General features: G+C 43.9%; 2 protein-coding genes across 3 annotated transcripts; one reads left to right on the forward strand and one right to left on the reverse strand.

The window, feature by feature from the left end:
* Positions 1-358: 358 nt before the first annotated feature.
* Positions 359-2,371, reverse strand: LOC147283998 (glucan 1,3-beta-glucosidase-like). The gene is given in 5 exon segments (XM_086245635.1): positions 359-462; positions 465-542; positions 1,517-1,869; positions 2,043-2,192; positions 2,361-2,371. Coding segments are annotated over 5 exon segments (696 nt in total).
* A 5,016-nt stretch (positions 2,372-7,387) lies between these two features.
* Positions 7,388-24,437, forward strand: LOC147283999 (UPSTREAM OF FLC protein (DUF966)). Of its 2 annotated transcripts, XM_086244922.1 has the most exons (6): positions 7,388-7,405; positions 21,894-22,072; positions 22,218-22,287; positions 22,378-22,490; positions 22,641-23,457; positions 24,170-24,437. In XM_086244922.1, exons 2-6 carry the CDS (start codon positions 21,946-21,948, stop codon positions 24,288-24,290), a joined length of 1,248 nt encoding a protein of 415 aa, XP_086101048.1. In that variant the 5' UTR covers positions 7,388-7,405; positions 21,894-21,945; the 3' UTR covers positions 24,291-24,437. The 2 variants fall into 2 exon arrangements, with proteins under 2 accessions (XP_086101048.1, XP_086101047.1); XM_086244921.1 differs by lacking the exon at positions 7,388-7,405 and having other exon boundaries at positions 21,775-22,072.
* Positions 24,438-26,181: the final 1,744 nt, after the last annotated feature.

Consider the following 26,181-nt stretch of genomic DNA (forward strand, 5'->3'; position numbering starts at 1 on the left):
CCTCTACACTAACGGTTAGTCTACGGATTGATCAAGGCATTCATCTTGCTTTATATTAAGATTGCTCTCAAGGATCAAGGTATGTATTAAAGATGATTAATTAATTAAATTTTCGTCTTATGTAATTGTGAGAATCATAAAGTTCTAGGTCTTGGATTTATGGATTGAGTCAAACGATTCCCATAACAACTGAAAAGGGGAAATTATTAAGGTTTTAGTACTAGGATGCTTGATTGTATAATCACTTAAAAGTACAAGCATCATACAAGCTTGTTTCTTTTTCTCTTAAATTGAACTAAAGGGAAGGACTAATTAAGCTGAAGCTCCAGATTATTCATATGGTTATTGAAAAATTAAACTAATTGAGCTTTATATAGTTATTCTCAATCATCCACTTGAGGCTCCAGTGGTTGTACCGACACTTGTAAGCCCAATATGCCCATCCAAAAGTGGCACGCCCGACACATCTAATTGAGCTTTTGCAAATCTCTGGTAGTCTTCCATGGATGCTTCTTTTATTGCCCATTCTGCAACCCATTCCACTGCAGAATTCCCCGTCAAAACTATTACACACTAACATATAATTCGTTTTAATTTGCAATATATGCCAATAAGTGGATGCATGCCCTTCTATAGAGAAAAATAAAGATCACACGGAAGGAATTTAGGCATCTATCCCAAAATTAATTGACAATAAGAATAGTCCAAAACCCTTATAAGCCATTATGCAAGGTTATAATATTCCTATGTGAGACAACACTTCACATTCTCATACGCATGACACATGGACAACTCATACTCATATTGGGTAACGTGGAGCACGTGTGGTCACTTGGCCTAACACATGTAGGTAAACCTGCTCTAATACCATGAAGAAATCTAGACATTCATCACAAAACCAATTGACAATAGGAGGAGTAGCACTCTTATAAGCCAATATACAAGGCATTTGAAGAAAGATTCTAGGCATCCATCCCGACTATTTATATCAACATGTGGATAGTCTGTTCTGATACTATGAAGGAATCTAGGCATCCATCTCAAAACTAATTGGCTATAGGAGGAGTAGCCCAAGCCCCTTATAAACCACTTTGCAAGATTCTAATATTTCAATGTGGGACAACACTCCACATTCTCACATACACTGTGAGATCCATAGCACAATATGTTCTTATGATTTTAATCGTATGTTTTTTGGTCCCTTAAATAACCATATTTGCAAACATTTGGCCAAATCAAAGACTATTTGGTTACCTAATTATAGTCAAATAATAAACGAACATAATATTCTTGATAGAATATCCTTAAAGAAAAAACTAAATAATAGACAGTTTGGATAATGGGGCTGCGTCAGGGGATTAGCCTAAGAATATGTTACTTATTTTTCTTAAAATGTGGACGGATGAGTGATCACATTAATAAATATTATCTTTAATTTTCAAGAGGGATTAGAACCTCTTTAATTTTCACATGCATTAATGACTTACCAACAAATCCGACCAAGAAAAAGACTTACCAACAAAAGTGAGGGGTCCATTGGAAGTGGTCACAGTAGAGAGATCAGAACCTCTTTGGTTGTAGATGAAATCGATGTTTTGTTGCACATTGAAGCTGTTGAAGGTATCTGAATACAGGCTGTAGTAATGCACGTCTATGACTACATTACTGAGGCTGTTGGCAAATGAGAGAAGCTCCTTTTGATCAGCAGGTCCCAATCGGTTTGATAAGATTACATAGGCACTTGAAGTGTATTTTCGTACTGCATCATAACCAGCTTTGTAAAACTTTTTGAGGTTGTCTAGAGTGACACCTGGTGCTAGAGGCTCATTCATTAACTCAATTGCTCCAAGAGCTGGAATTTTAGCATATCTGCTCCATCCAAGAAAAGGGTTCGCATTAGTAGTTTGGTATATCAAGCTTTTAAGCTTAACTAATGAAGATTTGCCTCTATATCATTTTTTGGGAGCACTAATTAAAGTAAATTCCATAAACATATACAAAATGGGTCAATCTCTGTATGTTAAAAGTTTAATGTATTAAACCTTGCTGCTAGAAAATCAATAACTGCCACAGTATCCTGTATGTTGGAATCTCCCCATGCCTGATACCCATCTCTTGTTGCACTGTGCTCGTTGCCGTTTTGGGAACCTTGAACTGCATGCAGATCTACAATTACCTTCATCCCATATTTTCTGCAAATATGTTCAGGAAGTGAAACAATAATAATCTTAATCTGAAGTATTTCTCTCTATTTTATGTTCTGAATTTAGAAACTTTATAACCTGCTAGTGTATATATGTACATGTAATTGTCATCATCTTCTAGATAGTCCAATAATTCTACTCGTTTTGGTCATGTACTCATGTTCCATCGTTATTCCTGCATTTTTTATTTTTTATAGTAATATTTTTCTGATTAATTAAAAGACGAACGCAATATTTTTATGTAATATTAAAATGATCGTGGTATTAATTAAATGATTAATAATTAATTTTTAATTTAGTTAAATTTTTTGTATAAATGATAGTTGGCAAAAAAGTACCCAAAAATAAACGGTTTAGATGTGGGCTTATGTTTGTTGGATGAGCCTCCCTTGAATTGCAAGTTCTTACAGCAATGTTGGGCTGGTAATGGTATTGTTAAGTCTAGAATAATTATTTATTTGCTTACAGCAACTTCAATATCTCATCAACTTTGACAATTATTTGCAAAAAATAATAATAATAACTTTGAAAATTATATAAATTAAAAAAATATTTTAATTAAAAAACAAAAAACAGCCCCTATCTACAGACCCCAAACCCTTATTCCTCCCCTTCACTAGCATCAGCAAAACCCATCCATGGCTGCCGATCCCTCTCTCACTTTCTTTATATCTTTTTGTGTTAAATTTGAAGTATTAAGTTGAAAAGTGATATATAGTTAAGAATTGAGGTATATAATTATAATTAACTCATAATTGTAAAAGTGGATATTATTATAAGATTTTTTTTTTTTCTTCCACTTCAGCTTGTTGACTTTTGTATCCATTTCAGTTTTTTGTGTTTTTTTTTTGGCTTACAGGCTTATTTCCTATCCCATTGATTCTTTGAAAGCATTTCCAGATTGTCTTTGCCTGGTGCTGTTTGACCTTTTTTATCCAATTACCATGAGTACTGTGCTATGTATGCCCATACCAGTAACCAGCTGGCCGCTGTCCGTGACAAGTTTAAAGCGAGTGGCTAACACGCGCCACTTAATTACTCGAAGGATTACTGTCTGTTACCTCTGAATCTGATAACAAGTCATGTCCGGCCAGCCTAGCTACCAGTCTCCATCTCATCAATGTAGCATTGGACAAGACGTGGTAACTGGTTGGGGTAAAAGCGGTCCATTTACCGTGTTACGCAGGTATCGATAATTTACCCTTCATTGTCTGATCGAGACTGTGTAGCTAGCTAGCAGCATCAGGCTAGGTTTTGAGAGTTGCGTTGGGACACATAACATCAAGTCATCAACAGCTCTGCATGTATTTAAATTTAGATACCACCTCCTAAAATTACTCTTTGGGGACGAACCTACGGATCTAACTGCAACATGTAGATTACATGAGCAGTAACTTAATGCTATCTCATCATCTGAATTCATATATTATGTTGATTATAGCTTGGCACATTGCCCAAACAAATCTAGATTATATATAGGCTTACAGATTCTGTGTGATGTGACTATGTAAGACCCTCATAAAGTGCTTAGCTCTCTTAATTTGGTAGCAAGTTACTAATCTACAAGCGAATTAAGAAATTACAAGCGAAGCATGATAATTAGTACGGGCCATAAAACGACATGCATGGAAAGGAAAGATGGGTTTATATATAGGAAAAAATTTACAAATAGGACACATATTTTGATGGCTGTTTTATTTTAAAATATTAATTTTGATTCGTGTTAATGAAGTATACATATTTTTATTTTGTATCAATTAAGGCCTTTATTTTATCTCAACTTTGACTCGACATTAGACCCATCAAAACTCTATCAAATTTAGCAAACTTATAACTGGTTTAAAGCTATGCATCTCCTCTATATAACCATATAAAGATCACTTAAATCGAACATCTACAACTCCAGATAATTGGCCCAAAAGTAGGGTACCCGAAACTGTCCAATCGGACCTCTGGAAAAAAATTTGGAAAATCAAACAATTTCGAGTACCCTACTTTAGGGCCGATTATCTGGAGTTGTAGAGATCTGATTTGGGTAATCTTTATATGGTTGTAAAGAGGAGATGCATATCTTTAAACTCAATATAATTTTTCTGAATTTGGTGGAGTTTTGATGGGTCCAACGTCGGGCCAAAGTTGAGATAAAAACTGAAAAAAAAAAAAAAAAAACATGGTCCTTAATTAACATAAAATGAAAGTATGTGTCATTCATTAACACAAAGCAAAATTAATGTCCTGAAATGAAACAACCATCAAAGTATGTGTCATATTTGTAAATTTTTCCCTTATATATATACGATGGTTTAAGTTGGTTAAAACCATGCATGGAAAGGAAAGAAAGCTTTTAGAGTTTAAAATGATGATAAATTTTAATTTTGATCCTCTAATTTATAAACGTTTTTCTACTTCGATCTTCATAATTTTCTGGTTTTTTTACATTTTGTTCACCTGAATTTTAGAGTCGATTTCACTTCAGTACCTAAAAAAAATGGTACTAAATTATAACATGAATTTAAAATTTGTTGCAATATGTGACCTTCATCCAATTCTGTTACTATTTTCATTAAAAATAAAGACGTTTTGTTTTTTCAAATCACTTTTGTATTTTTTAAACAAAATTTAGCAACCTCATCCAACCCCCACTCTCCCACCCTTCCTCCCTCCCGCCTAGAGCAACCCATCATCGACAGTCCCTTGCTCTAACCACTGATTCCCCCCCACTAGTCCTCTCTCCTATTTTCCTCTATTTCTCTTCCTTTCTTTCTTATGTTCTCACTCTCTCTGCAACACAGTTTCCAAAGCACATAGAGAGGCCAGTGACCTTGGCAACCTTGCCAGCCTCTAGATCGAAGGTCGACGCTAGTCTCCGATCTGGAGGCCGATAAGATCGCCAACCTCTCTTTGTGCTCTGGCGACTGTGTTGCAGAAAAAGAATGAGCGAGGATAGAGAGCGAAAGAAAGAGAAAGAGAGATAAGGGGGAACGTGGTGGTCAGGAGGGAGGGAGATTGGGGTCATGAGAGGGAGGGAGGGAGGGAGGTTGAAAAAAATATGATTTAACAGAAATAGTATTGGAATCATATGAAGGTTGCCTATTGTAACAAATTTTAAATTCAAGTTGTAAATTGACACAAATTTTTTTTGGGTTAATTGGATTTCAGTCCCTTCAAATATTTTTTTAAAGCTTACAAGCCATTGATCTTTTAGTTAATGGATGAGACCCATATTCAAAATTTCTAGCCACCTAAGATTAAAATACACCTTAAATGCTCTCACTAATTAAAAAATCTACCATTCTCATTAATTTTATAAGACAATAAATGTAATCCAAATTTTAGGGATTCGATTGATCCCAATTATATAAGGCAATAAATATAAAAGATAATTAGGCTTAGGTCCTTTAGAAAAATTGTTTTTAGATAAAGATCGGGGGTGTTTTAAAATTTATAAGAAAATCCTTTTAATTCATAATAATTTATAAGAAAATCTTTTTAATTCATAATAAAGTCATTCCCCGATTTAAAGGGTATTTAGTCCTATTTGAAGGGTATTTCCATTCTTATGGTGTAGAGTGGGCTTTGTAGAGGTTGCATGTTAGAGTTCAAATCTAACATAAAGCCGTCAAAAAAGAAAAATAAAATGACTTAATTAAAAACCCTAAATCACTACCAATCTTAGTATAAGAAAGACTCATAAAATGGACTGAACTCTAAGGCTCCCTAAATATAATCCTAATCGATTACAAACAAACATCAAAATTTGGTAGATAGTCTACTCCCAATTAATTCAAAATTTCTCTTTAAAATTTGTAGGTACATGAAGGTTTCAGAATTATTTAAAAAACTAACAAAACACGTGAAAATAAAAAATAAAAAAAGTAGATATTTCACATGAAAAAAAAAAAAAAAAACATATTTTTTTAGAATGATCAATGTACCTACCTTTTTTTTAGAATGATCAATTTACCTACTTATTTTAGAATGATCAATATACCTACTTTAAAAAAAAAAAGAATCATCAAATCACCTACATTTCTTTTAGAATCATCAAATCACCTACATTTCTTTTAGAAATCATCAATATATTAACCTACTTTTTTTTTTTTTCCCGAATGACCAATTTACTTACCTATTTTGAATTGCAATTAAATTTGTTTGTATCAATTTAACTACATTTATTATACAAGGCCACACAAAATTATTAAGGACTTAAGTGCTCTCAATTATATAACTAAGTAGAAATACACAATTTTTTTTGGTAAGCATCGACAAATAAACAATTTACCTAGACCCTTTGTGTAGAAAACGTCCAATCAATGATCATCATTATTAAAGCATAATGTAAGGAGTAAAAACAACCGCTAATTAAAATAAAGAAAAAAATGTGAGAAATGAGTTTAAGGACATAAAAGGGATTTATAAAATCTATATTTTTAAAAATACCGACAAGGAAATTTATATATGAAAAATAGGTGAGTTGGCACCTAGTCAAAGCGTTAACCTATGAAAATAAAAAGGCTTGGTTTTTAATGGGAAAAACATGAGTTTGATAGGGATATGCCTAATTTATTATTATTTTTTTTAGAGAATAAAGTGAGATTAATTTCAAAATTTCAAAATTTAAAGTTTAGAGTTCGGATTTGTGTAGAGCCCATGAGTTTGAGTTCCAAAGTTCAAGGTATGAGTCTAGTCTAATCCAATCTTGTTGTCTCCAAATACATATTATTTAACTAACATACCTTTTTAAACCATATTACAACTCTCAAGTCTTGTCTAGTCCATTTATAAGTAATAGTTGTATATCTGCATGATGATATATTGATATGTGATGCCTAGCTAAAAACGTTTGACTACAAAGGAGAGTAGACCACGATGGCCGAAATGCGAGGACATGACTCAAAATGAAAATATTTATATATATATATATATTGATCAAGGAGTCATCAAAGTGAGCAGCAGTAGGGTTTTGATTCTTTTGAACAGCCATTGGCCTGATCAAACACGTGGCTGCGGGGACACCAAGGCCAGAAGGACTGAAGGAGGGTCCGTGTACAAGGGATCGCTGGGATAAAATTAAGGAAGCAAACGGATTGATCAGATCGGGTTCTGTGTTTCTGGGACACGACACGACACGACTTGACAGGACGACTACTAAACTCCAAAACCAACATCTACTCTTCTACAGTTCTACTTCTACATACGAGGTCTACAAATCTTTTATCTCATTTCTCCCCCAATTCTCCTTTCATTTACTTCAATTTCTGTGCTTTTTATTCTTCTAAACTTGTAGTTGATATTTGATAATGCATGCTTTAATTCCCTCACATTTTTTTATTGGATAATACTTGTTTAATTGGTTTTTTTTAATCAAAATGTATAATTAGTTATAGACTTATAGTTAAAGTAAGTTATCGTTAATGTCACATTGAGAGCATATATATGTGTACATAATTTTTCTATGCAACAAACTATGCTTGAGGTTGTTTGAGGGTTACACTCATACTACACAATCTTGAACATTGGATGAGGCTTGGAGTTGAGGGTACATAGTACTTAAAGTTGAGTGGAGTCACCCAATTCTTCACGTTTTTGGACAGTGAGAATGTGAGATAGACGCATGCATGCATTTGATTTCTATCTAGGGCAAGATGAATAGATACTACTTACTAATATTAATTACCTAAGAGCCTAGAGTTATAACGTTAGAGGGTACGTTATATATATATATATATATATGTGGCCCCAAAGAATCACCCATGCAGTTGGTGCATATCCACTTCTTCACCAGTGTTAGGCCCGTGACATGCATTTTGCCTGACTAATAATAAAGATATAATATCTGAGACCAAGTAAAGGGGATGTCATTCTGACTCATTCTCACTTATTAAATATGCAGAAAAATACATATTATCATATAGAACTTTAATCACTTGATAACATCGATCATTGAGTCATTGACCATGAAAATCTTTAGTTACCAATGGTTAGATAAAAAATCCAAAAGTTACCAATGTACATTCAAATTTGTACATTCAAATTCAGTAGAAATCTACAATTACCAATCATTGGATCATAACTATATATATATATATTTATGAACTTTTGTGCATTATTTTTATTTTGCTATAGAGATTTTTGTGTATTATTTGTACCAATACTTTTATTCAAAGAATAGAGATATTAATGAGTAAGATTGAAACAAATGAAAATAAGTTAGGCAAAAATTCAAATTTCACCAAAAAATTAACTTTGCCTTGCCGTTGACATTTATCCTTTGTAGAGAGAACGAAATAATAGAACTTTAAGAACAATATATAGTAAACCTCCTATCTTGCTTCTCAGAACTTCAATTACTTAGGCCATTAGATGCAAGTATACAGTATTAGACCCCAAGTTTTTCTTCATCTAACTTGAGTATTTTGTAGAATAGAGACTTAATTAATTTCTTATTATGAGAAATGTTAGTTGTTTTCTCTTTTGCGCATTCTCTTTTCTCATGTCCATTATACAATATAGTCTTATGAACGAAATCGTTCATTTTTTAAATTACTCTTTAAAGAACATTTTTATAAAAAATTAACCAAATAAAAAATCGTATTATTTTTTAACTATTATTAAATAAATAAACAGTTTTAATTACAATTTGTTGATGCAAATTCTCGTAAGGTAGATACAACAACTTAGATAAGTTGACCTGGCTGATCAGGTGCTTTGCTGGATGATGAAGTGGATGCTGGTTGAGATCTTCCTGTAGACAAAAACAAGATCAAAGGAGATGGACCGGTGTGGTACCAGCCAAACACACTCCGATGATGAAATCAGTGGTGGTGTTTGATGGTGGATGAGGAAGAACAAAGGAAGAACTTGGGAGAATGGGAAGAACAAGGTAAATGTTCTGGGTTATTCTCAGCAAGTTGGGTAGGCCTTTTGTTCTAGAAAGGAATACAAGTGTTTTGCGTGTATGTTTGTAGATTGCTAGATCCCTCATTTTGTGCATATGACTTGGTATATATAAGCAAAGGAAACCTTAATGAGTAAGATACCTGCATGTGAATGAATGGTTGCTAAAGACCCACGCACCTGGTCAGACCTAGTTGCATGCTCAGCTGCTTGCTTCCTCAGCATTCAATGCTGCATTGAATGCTCCATTAAATGCAAGGTTTGGAAGGCTCAGGTAGACTGCTCCAACATTCATGAATGCAGGCCTGATATTCTATCTGTCAGAAGAATGTGTCAGGTGCATTTAAGTGTGGCGGTTCGTCCCAGCGTGATCTTCCTGGGAATGGCGGCGGAGAGCCGAGCCGAGCCGATACGAACACATGTTCCCATGCGAAGACACGAAGTCCATATGTGGTCGGATCGGGCATGGGACTCCAAGCCGAGCTGGTCCATAGATTGGAGTCTTTCCGAGCCCTAACTGGTCGACGCCAGAACTCGAAAGGAAGCCATCTCGTGTGCCGAGCCGAGCCGAGCCGGGATGATCGTGGGAAGATGGACACTCGATCCCAAGGAAGATCATCGGTTCGGCTCGGACCGAACAAGGAGGGGCGGTGTGGAGATCCGGTCTGAGCTGGTAGAGGAAGTGCTGATCAGTGATGACGTGGAAGTCAAAGTTTGACCACTGAGAATCAACTCCGAGGTGGATGTTTGACCAGCCACGTGTCGAGCTGTGATTGGCTGTTCGGGTCGATGTGGGTTTTCCCACAAACAGGAGTCCCCCAGCTTCCGATCCGAGCGGGCAGTGGTGGATTGGAAGTTGAAGTGTAATCCCGAAGATGGCGTGTTCGCTTGGTCCGAGCCGAACCCTACAAGCCCATGTTCCCGAAGGTCCGAGCACATGACGACTTGTGATTGGTCAGAAAATCTCTGGGACAGGTGAAGGGACGTTTGATTTCTGCATGGGGGAACGTAAGGGTCACCTCATTATGGGTATTTTTGAATGCTTGACAGGTGTCAAGATCTGGCATTTGAAGCGCCAGAAATGAAGGGCTGAGATCGGTCTGCATGAGGATATAAATTGGCAATTTCTCTCTCTTCCCTTTCATTTTCCTGAAGCTCACTCTCTCTCCTGCAAAAACTCTCTCTCTCACCGTGAAATCTTCTCTCTCACCGTCGTTGGAGTGGTAGTCCGATCCCAACATCGAGCGGGTACGGCGATAGGCGAGGTGATTCCGAGGGTGTTTGGGGTGGAGAGATTTGGCCGGACAAAACCAGTAAGTGATTCTGTCCACTTTTGAGTTTTTCCCTTTTTTCGGGTTTTTTCTGGGTTTGTTCTTGGTGTTCTTGAAAAAGGGGCACCTTTCGATCCAAAAAGTAAGAGAGAAAGAAGAAAAAGGTGTTTTTAGAGATGTCTGAAACTGACTCGAGTGGCCGGCTCGGCTCGGGAGAAGCCTTTGAAGGAGATAGTGAGGCTGAGATGAGCCGAAGCCCGTCTGCGGGTGAGGCCGAGCCGAGCCGAAGCCCACCTGCGGGTGAGGCGAGTTTGGACGGTTTGTCGGAAGAGTTGGACGAGGCCGGCTCGGCATTGAATCGTAACCCAGGTGGTGAGCGCCGAGCCCGAGGAGACCAAGAGAATCCCGAGATACTGAGTTCCGATCGGGAACAAGGGGCGGCCGAAGGAGGCGACGAAGAACCTCTTGACGTCGAGCCGATCGCAACCATCCCGAGCAGACTCACCTCAGGCTCGGATGAAAGAGACAGGGGTCATGAGGCGTCGACCTCGGCCCAGGGGGTGACGGGGAGTCCGATCGACCCGGACTTCTACGAGGAATTGGCGTGGAAGGCCGATCAGATCTCCAATGAGATGACCGAGTACCATCTCCGGGACTTGAGGGACAGGTACTCGGTTCCCGACTCCGTGTTGATGAGGTTGCCGACCGAGGGGGAGAAGCCGAGCCGACCCCCGACAGGATGGGTGACCATGTACCCGGAGATGTTTGAGAATGGGGTTCGGCTCCCCCTACACGCCTTCCTGCAAGACTGGCTCGCGACGATCGGCGCGGCGCCACACCAGCTGAACCCGAATGTATACAGGATCATCCTGTCCATGCATATCTTGTGGCACAAAGTGCACAAGTGTGTGCCACACAAGGATATCCTGTTTTGCAATTACGCGCTGAGGTCGAAGCAGAGCGAGCTCGGATTCTACAACCTTCAGGCGTACTCGGGGCCACTCTTCGGTGGGAATCCCTCTTCCCAGAAGACATGGAAGAAAAGATATTTCTTTGTCTCTGGGGATTGGGAGTTCGCCGATCCGAACAGAATGACCTCGGCTCGGGTTCCCAGAGCCTTTAGGATTCCAGGTGGGCATTGGGAGTTTGGGGCCGATCCGAGGACAATTTGCTTACGTCTTGTAAATAATTGCATTTTTTCTTTGTCTAACTCTTTTTGGCTTCGTCTTTGCAGTTAGCTGGGGAAAGTTCAAGCTCCGAGGCGAGCTTAAGGATCAGATCGCCACGATCAGGGACTCACCAGCAGAGTATTTGTCAACCAAGTTTCTGCTCGGGGAGACTCAGATCCGACAGAGCGGGATCTCCTGGTTTGTACCCAGGTGGAATCCTCGGGCAGAAAGGGGAATGGCGCCCACCGAACTGGAGGCTCGCCTAAGGAGGAAGGCTGCTCGGAGCGTCCAGAGGAGGGCCGCAGGACGGGCCCCCGCCGAGCCGGTCCAGGTTCCTGCCCCAGCGTCAGCTCAGCCTAGGTCTCCTGCGCCGAGACCGGTTCGGCAAGCAGAGAAGAGGAAAGCTCCCCAGACCGAGGCCCCGGTGGAGAAGAGGGCTAGGGCCGAACCCGGAGGTTCTGGTGCCGGAGCATCTGGTTCGGCGCCCCTAAAGGCGGTGGAGGTAGACCCCGGCCTCGAGCCGTTCGTCACGGGCCTTAAGCGCGTGATGACCGCGAGGGTGCAGGAGGGGCTGTGGGCCGATCATGGCGAGCCGGGCTTCAGCCACCAGGCTCTGATCGCATCCCGCCAGGCCATGTTGGTAAGTCTCTTTTACTTCGGATTTCGTCTATCCGCTCGGTTCGGATTAGTAATAGATATGTTTTTCTTACAGCTCGCCATGAGGCAGTTCGAAGCTGCTAAGGCCGCCGTCGATGCCGAGGCGAAACTGGAGAGGTTTCGGGCACGGGTCGTAGAGCTGAAAGGGAAGTTGGCCGAGGCCGAGCGGACGGTCAATGCCGAGCGCGAACGGTCGGAGGGTCTGCAATCCAGGCTGGCCAGGAAGGAGGAGGAGGTCGGTCGGCTCGGCAAGGAGCTTGCCTCCTCGGAGCAAAATGTGGCGGACTTGAGGCACTATGTCGGCGATCTTCAGCGAGACGTCGAGGCTGCCGAACGGAGGGTCGAAAATGCCGAACTCCGACGTCGAGCTGAAGTGCCGAGCGCCCAGGCACTGGCTGATGCCCATTTTGATGGGTATCAGGAGCTCTTGGAGGCGATCAAATCGAAGAGGCCGGACTGGGATGTCTCATTCCTTGGCGAGTCCGATGACGATGAAGACACCCAGGGGAGTCAACAGGATGAGCTTCCTCCTCCCGATCGCCAAGTCCGCGCCGAAGTCGAGCCGACTCCGGAAGATCCTCCACTGCCTGCACACGAGCCGACCCCGATTCCCCCAGTCCCCGAATCCGATCCCAATGATGAGATGCAGATCGGCGGGGTTGAGGTGGTGCAGCTCGGCGAGGAGACGCCTGAGGAGTCTACCGAGCCGATCCAGGAGGGCCCTGCCGAGCGATCTGCATGATGGCTGACTTTATTTAATTTTTATGTTGTCTTGTTTTTATATTTCTTCCCGAGCCGAGGTGTGGCTCGGGTTTGACTAATTTTGGAACAGATTGTATTTGGTTTTATGTTACTTATTTATCAGTATTTCTTTTTATGATACAAGTTGCTGTCAGTTCGGCTCGGGAATTAAGCTAAAAGACAAAACTAATAACACATGGGCAAGAAAATGATAAAAGTGAAAAACATAATAAAAACCAAGGCATTTTGAGATCGGCTCGGCATGCCGATCGCGATGAAAATGAATGGTAATGATAAATTAGAAATTGTCTTCGGATCAGCTTGATAAGCATAACCAAGATAAGTAAAAATTTAAAGACCCTAGTCATCTCGGATGGGCTCGGCATACCCATTGAGATATTTAGGAATGCAGTTTTTTGAGAAAAATATTCAAACCTACTTTCAGATCGGCTCGGTATGCACGATGAAAGTTTTGGTTGGAGTGTATATTTTTCTTTTAGAAATATCCTGTTGAACGTTAGGACTGTAGGAAGTCACTTCGGCTCAGACAGGGATTTTTATAGACCTGATAAGTCTGTACCATGCCGAGCATTGGGCCGAAAGTGGCGCGCTAGCTCGGCACGGGAGTTTATAGACCTGATGAGTCTGTAATATGCCGAGCATCGGGCCGGAAATGGCGCGCCCGCTCGACACATGAGTTTATAGACCTGATGAGTCTGTAATATGCCGAGCATCGGGCCGGAAATGGCGCGCCCGCTCGACACATGAGTTTATAGACCTGATGAGTCTGTAATATGCCGAGCATCGGGCCGGAAATGGCGCGCCCGCTCGACACATGAGTTTATAGACCTGATGAGTCTGTAATGCACCGAGCGTCGGGCCGAAAATGGCACTTCGGCTCGGCACATGGGTTTACTATTTTTTTCGAAGGAAACACTTAGATCTTTCCTCTTTGTTAGAAGTGTATAGGAGTGGAGTCCCCAGTGTTTGCTTCGAAAAATAAGTAGGAAAATGAGTAGAAATGTGTTCATCCTTTCATTGATTGGAATGGGTGTTAGGTCGGACAGTCCCCGATCCTAACTACATTTTTACTGGTAATAAGTCTTCAAGTGTTCAGCGTTCCAGCTATGCTTGAGAGGCTTACCAGCCAGAGTGGCCAAGTTGTAAGTGCCGGGCTTGACTATGCCCGTGATTCTGTATGGTCCGGTCCAGTTCGGATCGAACGAGCTCTCTTTGATGGCAAGGGGATTCTTTTTCATGACGAGATTGCCCAATCCGAAGCTTCTGGGTCTGACCCTTTGATTGTAGTACTTGGCTACCCTCTGTTGGTAGGCGGCTCGGCAGAGATTGGCGTCGGTTCGCCTCTCCTCGATCATGTCCAGGCCGAGCCGAAGTCCGGCGTCATTGGTCTCGGGATTGTACGTGCCGGTCCGGAATGAAGGAGTCCCCATTTCGACCGGGACAACAGCGTCAGTTCCGAACGCCAATGCATAGGGTGTTTCCTTCGTGGAGTTGCGATAGGAAGTTCGGTAGGACCAAAGTACTTCTGGCAGGAGTTCAGGCCAATTTCCCTTAGCATTATCTAGTTTAGTCTTGAGGGTTTTCTTGATGATCTTGTTGATGGCCTCGACCTGTCCGTTCGACTGCGGATGGTAAGGCGCGGTGAAGCGCAAGTTGATGTTCAGACGTGAACAAAAACTCCTGAATTTCTTGCAGTCGAACTGCTTGCCATTGTCCGCAATGATGGTGTGCGGCATGCCGAACCGGCAAATGATGTTCTTCCAGACGAAGGTCTCCATCCGTTCGGCTGTGGTTGTGGCTAGGGGCTCGGCCTCGGCCCATTTGGTGAAGTAGTCGACTGCTACCACTGCCATGGTGACTTGCCCTTTTGCCTTCGGCATAGGGCCGATCAGATCGAGTCCCCACTGCGCGAACGGCCAGGGGCTGGATATGGAGGTCAGCAACTGGGGAGGTTGGTGGGGAACCGCGGCAAATTGCTGGCATTTGATACAAGCGCGAGACAGATGATCTGCGTCCTTGTTCAGTGTTGGCCAGAAGTAACCCTGTCTGATCGTCTTGTAGGCGAGGGCTCTTCCTCCAGAGTGGTTTCCGCATATCCCCTCGTGGATTTCTCTCAGCACATCCTGACCTTCTTGGGGAGTGACGCACCGTAAGTAGGGCAGGGAGAAACTTCTTTTGTAGAGCTGACCATTGATCATGCTGAACCGAGCCGAGCTCGTCTTGATGAGACGTGCCTTGTCTCTCTCCGGGGGAAGGATCCCGGAGACCAAGTAATTGATGATCGGCGTCATCCAGTTCGGCTCGGCCTCGGTCTGCATGACGGTGACTTCGTTTTCGGCGGTGCTAGGTCTGTCCAGGATTTCAACTGGAACGTGTCTAGCGGATCCGGTGTCTGTGGCCGAAGCCAAACGTGCCAAGGCGTCGGCTCTGCAGTTTTCTGCCCTCGGGATTTGGGATATTTTGTACTCATGGAAGTTCCCAAGCAGCAGACGAGTCTTCTCGAGATAGGCAGTCATGCTAGGTTCTCGAGTCTCATACTCCCCCAAAATCTGATTGACGATTAGCTGAGAGTCGCTGAAGATGTTTAGTTTGGTCGCGCCGAGCTCCTTTGCCAATCTGAGCCCGGCGATGAGTGCCTCATACTCTGCTTCATTGTTTGATGCTTGAAATCTGAAGCGAAGAGCATACTCCATCACAACTTGTTCTGGGGAGATCAGAACAAGCCCGGCTCCGCTTCCCATGGCGTTGGAAGATCCGTCCACGTAGAGGGTCCAGGTGAGGAGATCAACCTGGCCGCGTTCGCCGATTGTGTTCGGATCGGCTGCTGTTGTCATAGCGTCGGTACGTGGTGGATCCTCCGTCGAGGTGGTCGACTCACAGATGAAGTCCGACATGGCCTGACCTTTGATGGCCGTCCTTGGACGGTAGATGATGTCAAACTCGCCGAGCTCGATTGACCATTTGATGAGCCGACCCGAAGTCTCTGGTTTTGCCAGGATTTGTCTGAGCGGCTGGTCCGTCAAGACAACGATGGAATGAGCCTGGAAGTAGGGCCTTAATTTCCGAGCCGAGCTAACCAGGGCGAGAGCCATCTTCTCGAATTTTGGATACCTGGTCTCGGCATCGGCGAGGGCTCGGCTCGTATAGAAGACGGGGTGTTGTACACCGCCGACCTCTCTCACCAGAACCGAGCTGAGAGCCGAGTCAGAGACAGAGAGGTAGAGGAAAAGTTCTTCACCTTCCTCTGGTTTGGATAAGATGGGAGGTTCCCCCATGTGCCTTTTCAGGTCTTGAAAGGCCTGCTCGCATTGGGGGGTCCATTCTATGCTCTTCCCTGCTCCCCTTAAGGCTTTGAAGAAAGGGAGGCACCGGTCAGTAGATTTTGAGATGAACCGGTTCAGGGCGGCAACTCTTCCAGTCAGACTCTGGATTTCCTTGCGTGTCCTTGGGGACTTCATGTTGATCAAAGCCTGGATCTTCTCCGGATTGGCTTCAATCCCCCGTTGGCTGACCAGGTAGCCCAGGAACTTTCCTGACCGAACCCCAAAGACACATTTGGCTGGGTTCAGCCGCATCTGATACTCCTTCAGGACTCCGAACATGTCTGAGAGGTCCTTGACGTGATCGTCCGCCTTGATGCTCTTGACCAGCATGTCATCCACGTAAACCTCTACGGATTTGCCGATGGAAGATCTGAACATGTGGTTGACCAGCCTTTGATAGGTGGCTCCGGCGTTTTTGAGGCCGAAGGGCATGACCTTGTAGCAGTACATGCCGCGATCAGTTATGAAAGATGTGCCTTCCTGGTCGGACTTATGCATCAGGATCTGGTTGTATCCAGAGTAGGCGTCCATGAAACTGAGGAGCTGATGTCCTGCTGTTGCATCGACGAGCTGATCTATCCTAGGCAAGGGAAAGCTGTCCTTGGGACAAGCCCTGTTCAGATCGGTGAAGTCCACGCACATCCTCCACTTCCCGTTGTTCTTTTTCACCATGACCACGTTGGCGAGCCAGTCGGGGTAGTTGACCTCCCGGATGAACCCGTTGTTTTGCAACTTGGTCACCTCTTCAGCCATGGCGGCGTATCGAACCGGATCGTATGACCTCCTCTTCTGACGGACCGGTTTGCATCCCGGGTCAGTGTTCAGCCTGTGGGTGATCACGTCAGACGATATGCCTGGCATGTCATCGTAAGACCAGGCGAATACTTCCGCGTTGGCACGGAGGAAGTCAATTATGGCGGAGCGCTGCTCGGGGCTGATCTGAGTCCCCACTCGGACGAGCCGATCCGGTGTCTCGGCTGAGATCGGCACTTCCTCCCAAGCCTCGGCGGGGAGGGGCCGAGAATCTGAGCTCGGCTCGGAAGTGAAGTCGAACGTCTCCGCCCTCGGCCACCTGCCCGAATCGGCAATGGAGTCAAGTTCCTGCGAGTTCGGCAGCTGACCCTTCTGCTTGATCGAAGCGGCGTAGCATGACCGAGCCGAGCACTGGTCTCCCTGAATGACGATGCAGTCGTCGCCCACCGGACATTTGATGAGGAGGTTGGCGTAATGGACGATGCAGTCAAGGTCGACTAGAGCCGGTCTGCCCAGAATGATGTTGTAGGCTGACGGCCGCTTGACGACAATGAAGTACGTCATGCAGGTCTTCTTGATCGGCCCCTTCCCGAGCGAAAGGGGAAGGTAGATGTGTCCGAGGGGTTGAACCACTTCTCCCCCGAACCCGACCAAGGCAGGTGTATCGGTCTCCAGCTTATCCTCGCCGATGCCCATCTGCGCGAACGCAGAGTGGTAGAGGATGTTGACTGAGCTCCCTCCATCGACGAAGGAACGCGCGATGGTTGTTCCGGCCACCTCAGCCACTATGACGACCGGATCATAGTGGGGGAAGATGATCTCGTTTGCCTCGTTCGGCTCAAAGGTGACCGGCGCCCAGTCCTTCCGCTGTCTTTTTGAAGTGCTGGGCTGACCTGCCTGGATCGACAGGGACTCGTGAGCTTGAGCCGCCTGTCTGACATACTCCTTCTGGGATCGGTTAGAGCTTCCCACGAAGGTCGGTCCCCCGCCGATTGATCCGATGGCAGCATCCTGGACCTCGATGGTGTTGGTGGGCTTCTTCGGCGCAGCCTTGGGCACCCTAGGCCCACCGGCCAGGAATTGATTGATCTTACCCGCCCGGGCAAGAGTCTCAATCCCGTCGCGGAGGGCGTAGCAATCACCCGTGACGTGGCCGTGATTGGAATGGTATTTGCAGAAGACGCCCTCCTTGATTTTGTCTGGGGGTGGTCCCTTGATCTCCCTTGCGACTGGGAGTTGGTCCTTGACCTTGGAGTAGATTGTCTCCAGACCGGCGTTGAGGGGAGTGTACTCCGTGTACTGGACAAACTTGGGTCCTTTGCCCAGAAGTTGGCGTGGCTCCTCGGTCCTGGTCTTCTTGGGTTGGACCTGGGGTTTGGGACTTGCGACCTCTCCCTCCTTCCTTTTGGTCGAGGTCGGCCTGGGATTCAGGGCCTCCACCTGAGCGTCCCACTCCTCAGCCCGTGCCCACTTAGTGGCTTCGGCAGAAAGCTCATCGTAAGTGGAGGGAGGATTCCTCATTAGGTGGGAGCGGAGTCCCCCGGCGTGCAGACCCTGCATGAGGGCATTCTTAGCTGACCTATCGTCGCAATCGTCGCACTTCGTATATTCGATGTTGAAGCGGATTAGATAGGCCTTGAGGCTCTCCCCTTCCTGCTGTTTGATGAGCGACATATCGTTCAAGTTGTAGAGTCGCTCGGATACAACCCGATATCTCGCCAGGAAGGCCCTCCGGAGGTCGGGGAAAGAGTCGATGGAGTTCGGTTGGAGGGTTCGGAACCAACCCCGAGCCGAGCCCTTCAAGGTCGAAGGGAAGATTCTGCACTTCGTGGCTTCAGATGCCTGGCGGGCCTCCATGGCGTATCTGAAGCTGTCAAGATGGTCGTAGGGATCCTTGGTCCCGTCATACTGGTCCATCTTGGGGGGCTTGGTGTCACGAGAGACCTCAGCATCCATAATTCTGCTGGTGTACGGGAGGGGGAGTTCCTCTCCGTTGTCGGCCCTACCAATGTACCCCCTGGAGACCTCGACATGTCCGAGCCGATCGTGGACGCTTCGGATTTGGTCCTGGACCAAAGTCCGAACAAGATTTTCCACATTGGGTGGGGTCGGCTCGGCCACATTCTCCCCTGAGCACTCGGCCTGGTTGCCGAGCCTCTCACTCACCGGTTGACGAGTGAGCCTTTCGCTCGCCGGTTGCCGATCGGACATGATCATGGTAGATCCCAGTCGGTCGCTCACTGATCGCCTCCCCGAGTGAGCTCCTGATGGGGAAGGATCCTGGCTGGCGATAGGGCCGAGTCTATTCCGAATCGGGCCCCTGGTTTCAGTTGAACCGGCCGGACTGTTGGCCCCCAATCTTGATTGGGCCGGGGGTCGTCGGTTTGTATTAGGGTCTGCACGGTTTCCGCCCGAGTTCCTGGGGGCATGCTTCTTGAAAGCCGCCTGTTTTTGCTGAAGAAGACGGTGGGCGTTCAGGCATTCGGCCTGTTCGGCCGGGGGCATGTCTTCGAAGCCCGGGAAGACGTAATCAGTCTGGTCGTTCGGCTCGGCAGGAATGCTTTGCCGAGAAGGAGACGGTGAAAGGACCTCCTGCTCGGTTCGGGTTCGGCGCGATCGGAAACCCGATCCCCCGCTGTTCTCGAGCTGAGCACGATGGCGTGCAAGTTCGCCGGCCAGCTCGGCCTGTTTTGCAAGCAGCTCATTATTCTGCTTCAGGAGTGCATTCTCTGCGGCTAGATGTCGCCGGCTCTCCTTAAGGAGTTTGTGAGCGGCTCGGATTTTGGAGGAACCTTTGGACTTTGGTGTCCTGGGGAGTTGTGCTCCCCTCGTTTTCTCAGGTGTCTCAGGCTGATGTTGTTCATCATTCTGAGACGCTCCTGAAGAAGAATTGGTGTCCCGATAGACGGTAGCCATGATGACTTGTTTGAAGGAAGAGCTCAGCGCTTGCAGTGATGAGCACAACGGCTGAAGTCGATCTTCCCACAGACGGCGCCAATCTGTTGATGCAAATTCTCGTAAGGTAGATACAACAACTTAGATAAGTTGACCTGGCTGATCAGGTGCTTTGCTGGATGATGAAGTGGATGCTGGTTGAGATCTTCCTGTAGACAAAAACAAGATCAAAGGAGATGGACCGGTGTGGTACCAGCCAAACACACTCCGATGATGAAATCAGTGGTGGTGTTTGATGGTGGATGAGGAAGAACAAAGGAAGAACTTGGGAGAATGGGAAGAACAAGGTAAATGTTCTGGGTTATTCTCAGCAAGTTGGGTAGGCCTTTTGTTCTAGAAAGGAATACAAGTGTTTTGCGTGTATGTTTGTAGATTGCTAGATCCCTCATTTTGTGCATATGACTTGGTATATATAAGCAAAGGAAACCTTAATGAGTAAGATACCTGCATGTGAATGAATGGTTGCCAAAGAACCACGCACCTGGTCAGACCTAGTTGCATGCTCAGCTGCTTGCTTCCTCAGCATTCAATGCTGCATTGAATGCTCCATTAAATGCAAGGTTTGGAAGGCTCAGGTAGACTGCTCCAACATTCATGAATGCAGGCCTGATATTCTATCTGTCAGAAGAATGTGTCAGGTGCATTTAAGTGTGGCGGTTCGTCCCAGCGTGATCTTCCTGGGAATGGCGGCGGAGAGCCGAGCCGAGCCGATACGAACACATGTTCCCATGCGAAGACACGAAGTCCATATGTGGTCGGATCGGGCATGGGACTCCAAGCCGAGCTGGTCCATAGATTGGAGTCTTTCCGAGCCCTAACTGGTCGACGCCAGAACTCGGAAGGAAGCCATCTCGTGTGCCGAGCCGAGCCGAGCCGGGATGATCGTGGGAAGATGGACACTCGATCCCAAGGAAGATCATCGGTTCGGCTCGGACCGAACAAGGAGGGGCGGTGTGGAGATCCGGTCTGAGCTGGTAGAGGAAGTGCTGATCAGTGATGACGTGGAAGTCAAAGTTTGACCACTGAGAATCAACTCCGAGGTGGATGTTTGACCAGCCACGTGTCGAGCTGTGATTGGCTGTTCGGGTCGATGTGGGTTTTCCCACAAACACAATTATTTAGCAATCCTCTTCTTGGTATTATTTACGCTTAGCTGGTCAGGATTGTGTCTCTTTGGTTGTGCTTTGTTTTTGGCCTAATTGTGCAGTTGTGCTTTTCTTTTATGTTACTTATTTTTTCGAGGCGTTGTACTCTGTGATTCTTTATATATTAATGCAATAAATTTCTAAGAAAAAACTATTATTGGCTAGAATTACCGATATTTAAGTCTTTTATGGAATTTTAGTCTTCAAATCACATGGTAAGTGATGAGATGTTAGTTTAAAATAACTAAAATTCAAAGTAAGTTGAAATATAAACAAATGGAGGACCAGTGGACCACAGACCATCAGTGATGAGATTAAAAATGTTAAGAGTTTGTTTTGATATCATGGAATGCAAGGCTAAATAAAAAGCTCGCGAATGTACTGATGAATGATGATCACTTTGTTTGTCCCATTTCGGGATCAGAGCACACCAAAGTCAAAATTAAATTCTCAAACAGTGACCTTCCACTTTTCTTACACACTCTCTCTCTCTCAAAAGATCAAAAGCATCCAAAGTTGGTCAGCATCATTCTGCAGTTACACCTTTTGAGGTGCTGTAACATCTCTTGGGTCTTGCCACATGCCTCTCCTTTTCACTTTCTTTTCTTTTCTCTTATTAATTGAGCAGTGATATAAGGGTGGTGTGATGTACAATTGGATTCATAAATTTTTCAACAACCAAAACATCTACAACAAACTGCAAAGAAGAGATTCAGAGAGAAGTAGAATATCTGATGAATATGGATGTTGGATTTAGTAGAAGAAGACCCACCAGACCAGAAACCAGCCCGGACAGAGCCAAAGTGTGCATGCAGCCAAGAATCAAACCCACCAAGAAAGTCCAAGTTGTTTACTACCTTTCAAGAAATGGCCATCTTGAGCATCCTCATTACATGGAGATCACCCATTTAGCCAATCACGCACTTCGTTTGAGAGGTAAATAAATTGGTCTCTTTTTGCTTGCTACAAATTGGTCTCCTTTAAATTTCTTGATGGGGTCCTTTTCATAGAATCATGGTCATTGTTATAAAATTTCTTTCTCTGTTTCTTGTTGTACATATATATATATATATATATATAGATGTAATGGATCGGCTCACGGCTCTTAGAGGCAAAGGCATGCCCTCACTATACTCTTGGTCTTGTAAAAGGTGTGTTGTGTACGCGTTATTAAGCTCATTACCCTTTTATGCTATATACCAACCTTTTAGGCTAATGTTGTTTGTTATGCTTAATTTTAGGAGCTACAAGAATGGCTATGTGTGGAACGATTTGGCTGAAAACGACATAATCTATCCAGCAGAAGGAGCTGAGTATGTACTCAAAGGATCAGAACTAGTTGAAGGCTGCTCTGGTAGAGTAGTACTCTCTTGTCTCAATATCAAAAACCCAAAAAAAAACATACGTAGCCTTTTTTGGGTTTAGATGTCTTTATTGATTAATAACTATATATATTATGCTTAACCTTTAAACTCTAAAACATCTTTTTTGTTGTTTTATGCAGAAAGATTAGATCAGCTTCAAATAAGCCATCAAATTCAAGACTCAAATTTTGGCTCCAAAAGAAGATCATCACCCCTGGTGACTCCGATTCCACACAGACAAGTAGTACATGATCAAGAAGCTGCAGAGAACCCCAATAAGTATGAAGATCACCAAGACTATGATGAACAAGAAGAAGAAGAAGAAGAAGAGCTGGTAGACTACGAGGACGAGAAGACAAGCTACGACACCACCAGCTCCACCACACCCCACTCTCGCTGCTCCAGAGGGGTTTCCACCGACGAGCTCGAAGACCCACCACCACCACCACCACCACCACAACAACAAACCCACAAAACCCCCTCGGCCGAGTTAACTCACACCGAGTCATCTCCGCCTTCCAACCAAAGCAACAATGTCTCCAAAAGGTTCAAAGACAGCGACCCAAATGCTGTCTCCAAGTCGCCATCATCTGCAGCAGGACAGAGTCGAAACTCTGTTCTGCTGCAGCTGATAGCGTGCGGCAGCTCGGCGGTGGCGAAAGCAAAGAGCGCGCCGCCGCCGCCGTGCGTGAAGCAGACAGTGGCAGTGAACAGGATGAGCTGCAGTAGCCACGAGAGCTTTCGCAAGGAGGTGGTGTACAGGACGGCGATGAAGGTGGCAGAAGATGAGGAGATGATCAAGTACATGTCTGAAAACCCGAGGTTTGGGAATTTGCAGGCGGAGGACAAGGAGTACTTCAGTGGGAGTATTGTGGACTCCATGAAGGAAGAAGATCGAGTTTCGGCTGCTGATCAGCAACCTGTGCTCAAAAGATCCAATTCCTATAATGAAGAAAGGTCAGTCATATATAATACATCTTCATGCAACATACACCTCTATATATCTTGTTATTTCCATCCTCTAAAATTAATTAGTAGCCATGTTTGAATCGTTTGATACATTATTTTTCTCAAATCTCTCTCCATCTATTCTGATTTCTTGATTTTTGTATTTTTAGACCCTCGATGTTTCCCTTGATATCGATATTTATACCTTGCTTATTTCGTAGAAAGTACATACTAGAATATATGCTTGTAGAAAAAGGAAAAAAAACGTGATGTTGGATGTGTCATATTATTTGTATTGATACTACATTTCTAAAACTCAGGATATATCTTTATCTTTATTTTAGAGATGTGGTACCAATCTAATAAACAAGTGTGATACAAATAATTTTATAGGTAGGAAAAGACTATAAACGTTGAAGAATTAATAATGGTGGCAAATCAACTAATCATAACCTATTCTCCTATGGGCCACTCTTGCTTGTGAAACTGTAGTTAGATGTTGACTATGGGCCACTCTGGCTGGTGAAACTTTGTATGAGGATTTATTAACATGGAAAAAAAATCTCCTAGTTTTCCTCTCAGAAAAATAAAAAAAGTTCATTAATCAATAAAAAGAAAAAGTTAATTAATAAGTGATTTTGTACTTGCAAATTAAAGAACTTGCAGGTTGTGCATAATTTATTATATGTTAAGTGACTTTGGTATTTGATTAATTGGTCAGGAGCACCAACGCTGGGTTGGCAGAAACAGTAGAGGAAGAGAAGAGAGAAAAGGCAGCAGTGAAAGGAAAATGCATTCCTCGTAGACTATCCTGTGCTACATCAAAACAGAGCAGGAAATGATTGTTAATTATGTATCATTTGAAGAAACAGTCGTTAAATCTGTAATTTCTGGCACTGATCAGGGGGTTTACTTTTACTGTGAAGTGGAAAGTAATAGTTTGGGGACAGGTAAAATGTGTGGGTGGTACTGGTTGAATTAATTTGAAAGCAACGGATGGTGTGATTTGCTCTGTGACTCCATCTGTACTCTCTTGTCCATTGGTTTCTTGCAGCAATCATACGATAGACTTAGTGTTTGTCTTTGACCACTGATTTAAGGAGATGCTGATTAACTCCATAATTAAACGTTGACATCATAAAGTTATTGCGGATCACATGCAAGTATGCAACAAAGAATCCAAAAAGAAAAGAAAGAATTGAAAATCCCAAAAAAGAAGGAAAAAAGTAAAAAGGGTTCTGTACTTCAGTGTAAGTCTGTAAGAATATCTGCAAATTGTGCCACAAGGATTTTTTTTTTAGTTTAGAAATTCGTTCTGTGTGTTGCTCTCTTTTTCTAGGATTGCCAACTTCAATTGTGTTCGATTGAAAAAGTTGGCAATCCATTTAAAGGTTGGATTTGGATGGGCATTAATTGGAACAGGTTAGAGCTCAACCCACTTAATCAGTTAATCGACCCAAAGTTATTGATTGGATTTCACTCAACCCGACCAAGCTAATGAGCTCAACAGACTAATCCAACCCGACAAACATAGTTGAAGGAGCCCAAAAACGACCCACTTTAGCTCTGAGATAAAAGCAAAACTATGTGAAGGAACCCAAAATGGATTGATAATAGGCCCAATTAAAAGAGCCCAATAGAACCCAAAGGAGTTTACAATAATAATTGATGGGAACTAGGGAGAGGTGTGGTCCGTGTGGACTTATAGGGGAGAGAGAAGGAAATGGGAGAAGTAGGGTTGCCATTTGGATTGCATTTTACCGAATAGATTGATTACCGAATTTTTTGGATTTTAGACTCTTTAACTTTTTCAATATGAAAATAAAAAATTCAAAACCGAAAAAAGTTTATTTTTAGTTTTGGTAAATTTCGAAAGTTTAGTGGTGTGTAGTGTGGTGGGTGTGGGATCGAGTGGGGTTTCAGTTTTTTCAGTTCTCATAATACTATATTGTATTTTATTAAGGGCGTAATAGAAAATTTTGGACAAAGTTATAAAAAAGGGTTAAGAAATCAGTTTAGGTTGGTTAAAACTTAAAACACACCTACGCTTTAGAAAAACTCTCAGGCAAGTACACATCTTGAGTGGTGGGCAGATTGGGTCAAGATTGTTATTACTCAAATTGGGCCTTCTAGGTAGGTTCTTATGCATGTCTAAGGGTACGTATGACCCATTGGGATGTTGATGGGCAGACACTATTCATGACCCAAAATACTTTTTGTTTTTTCGGTCAAAATGACCCAAAATACTAAGAGGACTGCTATTTGCATATATATATATATATATATTTTTTTTTTTTTTTCTTTTTGCACTCTTTTAAAAAAAAAAATAAAAAACCAAAGAAAAAAGTCCAACACATCCCTCCCTCCTTCCCTCACCCAACTCAGACCAACACACCTCCCCCTTCCTCACCCCGACCACCTCCCCCCCTTCACCCAACCCACCTAGCCCCTCCCCCCCCCCCCCTTCATTCGACCACCTCCCTCCCTCCCTCCCCTCCTTCACCTGACCCACCCAACCCAACCCACCTCTCACTCTCAATCTCTCATCCACAAAATCACCAACTTTCAAAATACTAAATAAAAACAAGCAATCTTATATGGGTTTTGAAGCCCATAAGGAAAGGAAGAGAACCATACCAAAATTGTGGCAATTAATTGGAGGCAGAAAATGATCGAAATCAGCGAAGAAAGCCAACGGCAGTCGAAGCTTCTCGGCTTCGATCCGGATTGTAC

The sequence above is a fragment of the Dryas octopetala genome, chromosome 5 (genome assembly GCF_963921425.1).
Source record: "Dryas octopetala chromosome 5, drDryOcto1.1, whole genome shotgun sequence".
NCBI lineage: Eukaryota > Viridiplantae > Streptophyta > Magnoliopsida > Rosales > Rosaceae > Dryas > Dryas octopetala.